Genomic DNA, 11,885 nt, shown 5'->3' with positions numbered 1-11,885 from the left:
AGGAATGTATATTTGTGTGTGTATGTGTCTATACCTACTTGATGTATAATTACAACAGATAGAAACAGGCATGCATCGTGTCTCCACCACAGACTGGCACGATGCAAACTCCCCACTGGAAATTCTGCTGGATTCTGGAGTTCATTTAGAGCATCCCCAGAAACCCGAGCTAAATAAACAATCTCCTCCTGCTCTCAGCTGCAATTAGATACGTGAACCTATCTTCTTTTTGTTAGCCCAAATTACAGGCTGGTGGAAAGGCTGAAAGTCTATAAAAACCTTTCTTAAGAATCCCTCCTTATTGAAAACTGAAAATAAATGCAAAATAAAACTTAATGAGATTAACCTAACACAGTAACAAAATTTGCAACACCACACTATAAGGTTAAAAAGAAAATAGTATAATAAAGGAAATACAAAGGCTTTGGCATGGTTTTTACAATCAACAATGGTTAATTTTGATATGTAGTTGTGAACAACTTCAAAACACTTAAGTTTAAAACTCTTGCAAGCACTTTTAATTGATTAGGAATGAATTCTAGATGCACAAAAATGATTGGACTGTGAACAGTAGTACAACTATATCTAAGAACAATTAACTCTTGCCGACCAAAAAGAAACGTATGATGCATGAAAATGTGTATAAAACATCTATAGAATATTCTTGTCAAATATAAATGAAATTAACTTTATTATAGAAATCATTCTGGGAGATTTCTAGGGAAGACAAATACTTACATTTCGACATAAAACAAATTGGATTATATCGAAGACACAATCTACCTTTTATCTATCACTCTTTTCTTCATCGAAGTTCTTTCTTAACCCCTCTTTGCACATAGCTTCAGCCGTTAACAACCTTTGGGAATACCAACAGATATTTTTCTTACATAAATCTAGTGCGTATTGTTCCAGGTTTAATTATATGCAATGGAATGATACAAACTTGGAACATCAATCCATAATCTATGAACAGGTTGGTAGAAGTATTCGATATATCTTGATAAAACTCTTAAATTCGTGGCAAAGGTTGTTGATCATGGCTTCTTTTTTTTTCTTTTTTTTTTTTTCTTTTTTTAAAACAACTTGATGACCAACACAGATCAAACATCCATCCAGTCTACATTGTTCTTTTTTTTTTTTCATTATAACATACAAATGCCCATTTACAAATAATACACCAAAATGAATAAAAGTTTGGATACCAAAATGAAGATTTGTTCCAACTGATATAATGCCTTCAGTGTACAAAGGTCCATGTGAAAGTCTTTTCCATGTGTTACAGCATAGGGCACAGTTGCAGTACAGAAGTACTCTGAGAGCCATTCTTCCTTTATAAAATACTGCTGAACATCCAACTGTTGTCCATATAGTCATTTACGGAATTAACACATGTTTTACTGTAATCTTGGCCAGTATTGAGACATATCAGGTTCACTGCCAGGAACTTGAACTGGAACTGACACTCCAGGGGAAATGAGACCTGAAAATTGAGAGTGAAAATGGATATTTTAGTTTTTCTATACATAGCACAATTTTTGCTTTACAGTTTCACAGATTTGTGCTTGTATTCCAGTAAGTATTAAATCTCACCATCTACTAGCCTGCAGAATCAGGTGGGGAGGGGGGTGTATATTTTAAAAACCTATGCACATCTCAATGATTTGTTGTTATAAATAAACTGTCATGCTTTGAGATAAATACCAGAGCCTCAGCTTATTTGTATCAGTTGGGAATTCAGCCCAAAATACACTGAACATTTCTATTTTTAAAAAAACATGTCTGTCTTGCTCCTGCTTATGCTGACACCCTTTTTTACCCTATTTTGCCTTCTTATGCATAAGTTAATATTTCTACAGGTTACCTGCCTCTTTAAGAACTTCAAATATTAGCAAAAAACAGCCTCTGACACAGACGCAGTAAAAACACACCGAGTCCTGCAAACACTTTCACATACGCTTAACTTCACAGGTGTGAGTACTTCCACTGAAATTTAATGAATAAATGCTGCTTTAGAAATTAATTATACAGGGAGGATCTTGCAGGATGGGGACCTCACTGAAGAGCTTTCCACTGTACTGCTATTCAAACGCCACCTCTGTTAATCAACTGTCTTTCATCTACCCCTCCAGCAGCAGCTTAAAAATCAGATTTTCTCCTCTAGCCCACAAGGTTATACATTTTCATCTTCTGCCTGGGTCAGCAGCTACTAAACCTGACAGTGACCTCTCTCTGCGATGGGGAGAGGCTTCCCCCACAGAATACATGTGAGAAACCTAATGGCCGGAGCAAGGAATACGTGCTGGCAGAAAGATGGGAGGAGCTGGGGGCCACTCACCTGTGGAAGTGGTGCCAGAGGTGCCCATCGGCTGGCTGTTCATGTGTGTCTGCATGTGAGGAGGGGTATATGTATCATAGCTCCGTCCATTCACCGATGGACTGGTGGGCAGCATGCAAGAGTAGGAGGAGGTCTGGCTGGGTACCGGGGGCTATGGGAGCAAAGGGCAAAACAGCGTTAAGTATCGGCCGAGGTAAACATGGCATTATGCTGTTCTGGATTGATGTGCCAGCCCTCAGAACCAGCGTGCACAAGTGAAAACAAGCTTCAGTTTCAAATTTGGGGACCTAGATGTAAAGCCCTATTTAGGAGCTCAACCAAGAGCCTCTTCCCAGAGGTTTTTGGTCTACAGAAACAACATGAACAGTCACCAGCATGTTTTCAGACGTGCTTGGCGAGCAGATCCCTCCATCTAGATGCTAATGAAGGTGTCACATACCTAAGCCAAGGAACCAAAGCCTGAGCACGACCCTTGTTTGTACTTACATAGAAGAAAGATGTCTCATGACATTTGCACAGAGACAGGGCTAGCATCTTATGTTGCATTTGGTGGTGTAACTAAAAAGCTGTTATGGGTGTAACTAAAAATTATTCTGCTGAGGCACATGGGCTAGACCTACATCTGCAAGCCCATTGCACATACGCACACATGACATGTGGGTTGATCCCCCATCAGAGGCACAGTCACCCCAAAGCCATGCCAGCAGCATCTCGGGAGGGCAGACATCTCCATTTACCTAAACTCCAAACCCCTAAAATTCCATCTGCCAGGGGGGGAGAACAGCTGGGAGCAGGGTGTGAGGGATGGCACAATGCTCGAGAGGGACCAAGCAGGGGCATCCCCTGCTCTGGGGTTCCAGGGGAGTGGGGACCGATGCAGCCCCGACACGGAGAGGCAGCAGGGGAGCAGGAAGCAGGATGAGTAATTCCAACTCTGAGCACACAAGACTCAACATGTCTGCACATATTTCCTCTGTCTGCACATCCCTGACACATGCCATCTCCAAAAATACTGACAACCTCCCTCGCTAAGCACACACGCTGTGCTCTGGGAGAACCAGCAACGCGCTGCGCATCCACGGGGAGATGCCGATGGTTCGGCTGCCAAATCTCCCGCTCCAACATCGTGTGGCCATCACGCCATGGTGGCCACGTAGGCAAGACTTTCCAGCGCAGCTCACATGTGCCATGTCCCTGCCCAGGTGCCCAGCGGTGAATCAGGGGCCTCCTGCTTTCCCAAGGGTCCCCTCCTGTATCAGCCTTTTGATCTTTTGTCATCAGCTCTCAGCTCACTGCCAGGAATGGCACCGCCGGCCTCCAACATCACGAAATAGCAACCTAGCCAACGTCATTTCTTTCTGCAGACTTGCGAGACTCTAACTTTATTTGGTTAATTTTGGTTCAGCAATTAGTAACATAGTAATTGCCGCAGTGAAGGAGTCAGGCTCTCTAATCTGCTCGCCTGTCTCCAGCAGTGGTCAATGCTGTGTGCCTCAGACAAAGCTGTAAAACTCCCGTAATTGGCCAGCACCTTCCTAGGCCAACCCCACCATTAAAAAAGGAGGAATTTTGCATCTGAAAGGTCTATAGAAACAGACCCCAAAGGAATAGATTTCTTCCTAACCCAGCTGGTGATCAGCTAATGCTTTCAGGCATGAGGATTGACAGCTCTTGCAATTCTGGCTTAGCTGGCATAACCACTGACGCTAATCACATCCTTCCCTCTCTCAGGTGTTCCTAATGTGCCGCCACCACATTACCTACACTGAGAAGGTTGGATGCCTCCAGCAGTGTATGCGGGCAGCGGTTTCCACAATCATGCACCAGTGAGTTCCATCGGTTAACCTCAGGGTTTTTCCAAAAAGTTTTTTTTCATCCCCGATTTGTTGCCTTGTAAATTTGAGGACCTTTCTCTTTTAAAATTCAGGAAAAGCACTTGTTGAGCACTGGGTCTTACAGTACCCTTTCCCTTGTGATTCACCCAAATAGAGCATTCTTTCAGACGCTGGGGAAGCCTATGGTGCCAGTTTCCCTGCAGCGTGGGTTGGGTCCGTAACGCACCATCCTGCAGAAGAAGGGCCCCCACCCACGCTCCCGCACACCCGAGGGGCCACCGAGTCCCGAGGGAGCCTCGTGCCATGGCGGCAACGCTGGACTTACTTGCATAGGTAGGTTGTTGGCCATGGTGAAGCTAGGCATGGGCGGCAGCGCGCTGTACGTGTTTGTGAGCGCCGTGTCCGTTCTGCCCAACATGGAACCTGATGTGAAAGAGGAAACTATAATAGAATAGACAAATAGATGAACACATTAGTTTAACCACAATCAGCGATACAGTCTCAGAGTCTCATTTTCCCAATAGGATGGAGGAACATGAGTGGGTTGGTGGCATTACCGGGGGTGGTTGGTTGCGGGATCGGCTGGTAAACGCTTGTGCTGAAACTACTACTGATGGGAATGTGGCTGGGAGTGTTGCTGGCTTGTCTTCGCTGGTTCCTCAGCTTCTCTTCCCTTCTCCACTTGGCCCTTCTGTTAGAAAACCACACCTGAAAACACAGCATTTGAGACATGTGAATGAGCTTACAAAGACCTCCCCCACATAACTGAAGGCCATGCTAATAGAAAGCTGGCTTGCTGTGTAGCAAAGCAACATGCAAAAGCAAACCCCAGCTGCGGTAATTTTCCTGAAGGGGGAGATGGACCCAATCATAAATAGGGGCTGCCCTGTTCTTTGAGAAGCCAGGAATAATAATATTAGAATAACAAGAGTAAAAATAATAATAGTCAAAATTGCACAGCAACTCAGTACCTGTATCCTTGCTTCAGGCAGGTCTATTTTAGCAGCTAGTCTCTCTCTTGCAAACACATCGGGATAGTGGGTCCTCTCAAATTCTGCATAAGGAAATATTGTTGCATTAGTTGCAAAGAGTTAATGTGGCCGACTGTAAAGTCAGTCATTCCTGTGCTGCCTATGCTCTAAATGCTCTTAAAAAACATTGCTGTAAAGGCAAATCTGAGCTTTTTGTGTGTGTCTGTGTGTTAGGAAGGATGCCTTGCCTGCTAGCGAATAAGGCTAAGGGGATAGGCAGGCTTGGGTGCAACGCTGCATCCTTCAGGAAGCAGTGAGGGCTTCAGCCTCTGCTGAGGGGGTCCCCAAGGCAGCTCTGACCCTGTCACCAAGAAGTGAAATGGCACGTTGCTAAATAACAGTGGAAAATAAGAACAAAGATCCGCAGTGGCTCAGAGGCGAGATGCACCCGGGCCGGTCAGGGAAAAGGGCACCTGCTCCCAGCCCCGGGCAGCAGCAGCGCTGGGGCTGGGGCGCCAGCGTGGGGGCAGGCACGGAGGGCTGCTGCCAGCCCCAGCTGCCTGCCCTCGCCTGCCCAGCGTGCCCGGCCGGGGATGCGGCACAGTCAGCGGGAGGAGATTTATCCCCCTCCCCGTGGATCCGGGAGTGTAACACCCGTGTTTCGGTATGAGCTGTGCCCTCAGCACATTCCCCTTGAGAACCCTTTAACAGCTTTTCATTGCATATCGGAGCCATCGATGAATATTTGGAGCGCAGTGAATAAAAGAGCATGGAGGGAGCCACGGACTTAAAATATATACATATATATAAGGCACATGAATGCCATGCCTCTGTGCAGTTTTTACTATAGCCAGGGCACATTTTGCTCTCCTCTCCTGCTTCAGCTGTAGGAAGAAGTCACTCACCTTTCTCAAGGGCTTCGATTTGCTCTTGGGTAAAGGATGTTCTATTTCTCTGCAGCTTTCTTTTCAGCTGGAGTCTCATTTGGGCCTCGTCTGAATCTTCTCCGTTAGAGCTGATGGAGTTAGTGTTTTCCCCTCCTCCCTCCTGTTGTGGACAGCCATCTGCGGAACCGAGAGTCGGAAAGTGAAACGCAGGTACCCTTGTTTTACGATCCCTATCAGAGAAATAACACGATTGGAAACAAGTTCGGCCATGTTTGCTGACACCCTCCCTTAAAAATGTCTCAGGTATCAAAGCGACATTGCGCTAATGACACGGGTAACACAGAAACATTTCAGTCTTCAGCATTATCCTGAACATTGGAGATGAGGAATTACAATCGTCTGGTCTTAATTTCATTTTGTTTTTCCTCTGGAATAAAACCTGCATAAAAACACTTTCCCCTGAAAGTGATTCTTTCCATGAATCGCTGCTGAAGTGCCATGGCAGTCTCCTCTGTCTGCTGCATTTATTTACCTATTGCTATATTTAAAATAGTGATGTTCAGTATTTCAGATTATCTATAATCAGTAATTCCTATCTAATCAATTAGATGTTGATAGGTTTGCAGAAAATGCTATTAAGAAACCAAACCAAGCTTGTAATCTTTTTTAAAAAATATTTATCCAGTTTTTATTTGAATTCTGCACAGTCAATTTCATTTTAAAGGTTGTGAATTTAGAAGTGCCTGCATTGTTCTGCAGTTTTATTCAACTATTGTATGAGTGTGCATTGCCTTGACACCTATTACTGAGCACAGCTGTAATTATATCATCACCAAGAACAGGCTATAATTGCTGAAAATGGAATTTTATATTTAGATAAAAGGACTGTCCATTCTTTGTAATGTGTTGCACCAGAGAAAAGTAAGATTTCTTTTAAAATTTTAACATGTAATTTTAAAAGAAATAGTAGCGAGTTCACTAACTAGCTAAATACGCTATTCTGCAGCTGAACATTTGGCATATCATTTAAGCGGTACATTTTTAATTAGGGCACTTCCACCACTTTTAATGTAATTTCTGTCATTAAACAGGGGGAAAGTTTCATTGTGCTCTCCTTTCGGGCAGCCGCAGGGATGCGTCCCAGGTTGGGCTGGCTCTGCGGGGCTCTGCGGGCACCCCAGGCCGCCGTGGGCAAAAGAAATGGACATTTCTGTCGAGCCAGAGAAGTCGTTGTCCCTAAATTAGCTCTCCCTCTCCTTTCAAAGCATATTTTTTTGAGGCGTTTTGATGTCGCATAAAGGGGGAGACAGGATGAGGGACGCATGGGCTACTTATGCTAATTCCCTTGAAAAGTTACACCAAAAATAAATAGCGACACTCCCGCTACATCCTTTAAATATTGTGGGAAATCAACTTTAAAGTAATATCATTTATAATCGGCGAACAATGGCCCCGGCCTTCAAAGCTCGGGGGGAATTGTGACAGGATCTGGTGGGACCCTTTCAACCACTTTGAAATGTTTTAAAACCCGAACTTTCTCCCCCATTTAAACACAGGGATTCAGCGGCCGTGGTCACCATATGGGCGGCCGCAGCCCCATTGAGGCGGCCGGCGGCGGGTGAATAGCGGGGGGGGGGGGGACCCGCCTTTCAGGGGCACACAAAGCCCCCGGCCCGGGGAGCGCCGCCGCGCCGGGGCAGCCGCCCGGCCGAGCGCTGGTGGCAGCGCCGGGGGCCGCGCCCGCCCGCCGCGGGGGCCGCGCTTAACCTCCGCCACCGCGCTCATCCATCACTGTCCGCACCGCCACGGACCGGGCCGGGGGAGGGGGGGGGGGGAGAGGGCGGGGGGAGCCGCCCAAAGGCGGCGGGGATGGCCGCCCCCCTCCCCCTCCCCGCGCCGTCGGGGCCGGCAGCGCGCCGTGCCGCCGCCGGGGAGCCCCAACCCGGGGCAGCCCCAACCGGGCGCCCCTTTTGTGTGTGGCCCCGTCCCCACCTATTTTTAAACTTCTGAAGCCACGGGTTTTTGGCAACATCATCTCCGGGCGCTCCCCACCTCCCCCCAAGCCTCTGAGCCAGCTAAAAGTTTCACCTAAGCACGCTTATGATTTAAAACCCTCGCGCCGGACAATTAAGATATCTTCTTTTTAGAAGCTCCCCCCCTTTTAAAAAACAAAACAAAACAAAACAAAACCTAAAAGGAGCGATCTCAATAGGGTTGTTCCACCTTCCAGACCTAATCCGTAAGAAAGCGAGTGAATGTCCGTCCCTATTATCCTATAGCCAGACCATCTGACGCTGGGTATAGGATTTGTTTCCTGGAGAAAAAAAAAAAAAAAAAAAAAAAAAAAAAGCTGGGAAATAAAATCATTCCTTAGTTTCTTAGTGTCTTAATCAGTGAGGCGGAAAACAAGCAAAAAAAGATAGCAAACCAATTGCGGCACCTCTCAGCTATAGAGCCGGGATCAAAACATTGTAGCATCTGTTGAAAGAGAAAGTGTCTAAATCCTATAGAAGGCTTTAGTCTTATAAGAGAAGGAGGGGGGGGGGAAAAGATAAGAAACAGTGTCTCGGTGATCCCTAAAACCACTAAATCACTGGAGAATTTCTCCCGGATAGAGATGTCTCTTTTTGTTCTGTCAGCCCTCGTGTATCCATTATTTTATTCACTGCTGCATGGCGTTTATCAGATTGAGACCATATTTGTACCCCTCTGAGACCTAACCTCGCCTTATGCTTTTTGAGTAATGGACTCTTAAAATCCAGTAACATACCCCTGCAAGGGGAAAACGTTAGAGGGAGCATGAATATTCCAGAGGAAATCCATTTTATTAATTTTAATTTTGCGATGCGGATGTTTTAAGGGCCTGCCTGTCTCCCCCTCGCCTCTCCTGCCCACGCGCCCACGCACCCGCGGCCCGAGCCACCCTGCCCGCCCCGCTCCGCGCCGCTCCGCACCGCTTTATTTCGATTGCAATTTGGGAGAGGGCTCCCGGGGTCCTCCCGCCCCGGCGCGCTCCTGCCCGGGGCCAGCTCTCCCCCGCGGAAACTGCTCTCATCCCCACGCCACGGGGAGGGGTCGTCACCACCAGCCCCCAGCAGTTCCACCGACCCCCTCCCAGACCCGGGCGCCTCCGCCGCAGCGCTGGGGCGGCCAAGGGCCGCCTGGCCCCAGGTGCGCCCGCACCGCACCGCGCCGCTCCGCACCCGCGCACCCCGCGCGGAGCTGGGCCCGGAAGCACCGCTCTGCAGCGGGGAGGGCAGGGACGGGGGCGCCCTAAATTTCTCACTTTCACGCCTTTTCTACAAAAAGATAAAACAAGCAAACAAACAAACAAACAAAAAACAACCAACCATACAAAACCAAACCGGTGGGAAGGGAGGGCGCCCTGGCCATTTGGAGGCGCACGGGCGCAAAATGCGCTCCCCTCCGCCGCGCACAGCCCCGCGGTTCGGCTCGCGGGTGCGGACAGGGCCGCGGAGCGGGGGCAGCCCCCGCCGCAGCAGGAAGGGGTGAGCCGGAGGGAGTCGTCCCGGCTCAGAGGGGGGACATCGGGCAAAACAAAATAAAAAAAAAAAAAAAAAAAAAAAATCCACCAAAGTGGGGGTGGAGGGAAGCGAGGGCTCCGCTCTATCTTTCTAGTGTCCTTCATAGATTGTTTTCTTCTCTTAAAACTGACATGTCTAATTGGCAAGCGGTGCCATATCGTGTCCAGAGGTCTCCTGTGGAACATTTCTACAGCTGTCTCCTTCAACTAGACGCTTATTCATGTCGCCTTAATGAGAAACAAAACGATCTCTAATGAGCAATTACATAGCGACAGAATTGTTCCCATAACAAATTCTTGCGTGTGACAGAAACATCCTTTGTACCAGATATTCCGCACACTGTTACCGATTTTTTTTTCCTTGCGGGGTGAAAACAAAAAGCAGGTTGTTGTATATAGACACCTCTTCTAAAGGAATGACCACAGCCAGGGAGAGAGCCGAGCCTCAACAGAGCCCGTATTCAAAAAGAAGCCATTAACCATCTTAAGTATGTAACGTAACATCCCATTATCCTTCATATTATCCCCTTGTCATTCCTACAACAAATACCTATTAATCTTCAGGATAAACAGTTTCCTATATTTACAAAGTTGTTTCGGGTCCATTGAGGAGGAGCTATAATCAGCCCTACGGAGATAGTTACCGATCTCCCCGGCCCTGGAGACCCCAGCACGGGAAGGCGGCCGGGGCGGGCAGCGGGCGCCCTGATTACGGGGCTGCTGGCCGAGGTCGAGGCTCAGCCCCGGCCCCCGCCCGGCTGCCGGCCCCGCAGCTCGGCAGCCGCCGCTTTGGCGGAGCCGCTCCCGGGCCCCCCCGCCGGGCCACCGGAGCCCCCCCCCCGGGGCTGGGACACCCCCCCCGGCCACCGGCCCTGCGCCCACCTGCCCGCGGAGGGCCCTCAGCCGCTGCCCGAGGAACTTGCCCACCGCCCTCAGCACGGCGGCCGGGGGGACAACCGGGACCGGGACCACCTCCGCCGGGCCGGGCCGAGGCGAGCTGCGCCGGGGAGCGGCGGCCGGGCTGTCCCTTACCTTGGGCGGGCTGCCCGGGTACCGAGGTGCCGGGGTACCAGCCGGGCCGGGTGCCCCAGGTCCCCGTCTGCCCGTTCAGCATCCTTAGCTTGTCGTACATCCCGTCGGCACCCATCTGTTGCTTTTCGCTAGCCAGGTTGCGGAGGACTCTGTTTATCGACGACACCTGGAAGGCAGAGGACAGGAAAGGCAATGGTAGTGCGGTAGCGCGCTCCCCGCGAACCACCCGCGCAACTTCCGCGCCCCCCTCCGCGCTGCGAGCGGCTCCACCTGGGCGCAAGTCTGCGGCTGCGGCCGCCCCGTACCGCCGTGTCCCAGCCGCCCCGACTCGCTTACTGCTGGTGGTGGTGCAAACAAACAAACAAGCCACGGGGGGGGGGGGGTGGGGAGGGGGGGGAGAAAAAGAAAAAAAAAAAAAAAAAAGCCCCAAACCCAACCCTGCAAAAACAGAGTGATGGCTTCGACTGATGCTCGCAGTCCTGAGGCGCCAGGTGCAGGGGTGACCCGTGTGTTTTTTATTTTTTTTTCCCTCCTTAAAGGCATTTGTCAGATTCTGTATGAAAAAATGCGTCTGACCCTGCCACATGCAAATGATGTGAACCTGCTATCCTCTCATCTGGTATCAAAACAAAGGAAGCAGAGGCTCGCTACGGCTACCCAGCATTGTACACAGCACACAGGAAGGTTTTTTTCATGAACTTACACTGGGTATATTATCGTTGGTACAGACCCCCTCTGATAGTAATCTGTCTCGAATCTCCCACGCAAAGATGGAGGGGCACTCTCGTTTATACTGCGCTATTTTGCTTACAACTTCTGGAGTCGCTACTCTCGGTTTACTACCTCCGATTGCCCTGGGTCTGATGGAGCCAGTTTCGTAATACCTGCCCAAAATTTTACTCACACATCCATTCGACACCTGGATAGGGAAGCGGACAGAAAATCACATTATTAATAATTTCAAGACAAAAATAAAATTGTTTAAGTATGCATTAAACAATGACAAGCTTACGTTTTGATTGTCCAGCACTTGGACTTTTGCATCTGCATGGGTCTATAACACAAAAATATACCTTAAATGGTATGAGAACTTACTTAGAGAATCTTTTTTTTTTCTTTTTTTTTTTTTTAAAAAAAAAAAAAAAAAAAAAAAAACACATTCGTGGCCCTAGCGTCTACAAAAGTGATACTTTAAAAACATTTGGAAGAAAAAAAATCTGGTCAAAACGTAATTCCTTTAGTATCAATGTTAAAATACGCCTTAAACGTGAACAATAG

The 11,885-nt window shown here is 48.4% G+C and overlaps 1 protein-coding gene across 13 annotated transcripts in view; it reads right to left on the bottom strand.

Moving 5' to 3' along the window:
• Positions 1-380: 380 nt before the first annotated feature.
• The window catches only part of PAX6 (paired box 6), a 26,199-nt gene continuing 14,694 nt past the window's right edge, over positions 381-11,885 (bottom strand). For 4 of the 13 annotated variants that reach the window (XM_042785150.1, XM_042785149.1, XM_042785151.1 and 1 more), the window contains 9 exons: positions 11,620-11,661; positions 11,311-11,526; positions 10,608-10,773; positions 6,050-6,208; positions 5,145-5,227; positions 4,731-4,881; positions 4,499-4,614; positions 2,339-2,489; positions 381-1,483 (listed from right to left, as the gene is read on the bottom strand). In XM_042785150.1, coding sequence (XP_042641084.1) covers positions 1,398-1,483; positions 2,339-2,489; positions 4,499-4,614; positions 4,731-4,881; positions 5,145-5,227; positions 6,050-6,208; positions 10,608-10,773; positions 11,311-11,526; positions 11,620-11,661 — 1,170 coding nt within the window. In that variant the 3' untranslated portion in view covers positions 381-1,397. The remainder of the gene's footprint in view (positions 1,484-2,338; positions 2,490-4,498; positions 4,615-4,730; positions 4,882-5,144; positions 5,228-6,049; positions 6,209-10,607; positions 10,774-11,310; positions 11,527-11,619; positions 11,662-11,885) is intronic. The other 9 variants (XM_042785154.1, XM_042785155.1, XM_042785158.1 and 6 more) reach the window with 8 other exon arrangements.

Source organism: Tyto alba, unplaced genomic scaffold, assembly GCF_018691265.1.
Source record: "Tyto alba isolate M040663 unplaced genomic scaffold, T.alba_DEE_v4.0 Super-Scaffold_8, whole genome shotgun sequence".
Taxonomy (NCBI): domain Eukaryota; kingdom Metazoa; phylum Chordata; class Aves; order Strigiformes; family Tytonidae; genus Tyto; species Tyto alba.
Note: the sequence above shows the minus strand (reverse complement) of the source record. Positions and strands in the feature narration are given on the sequence as shown.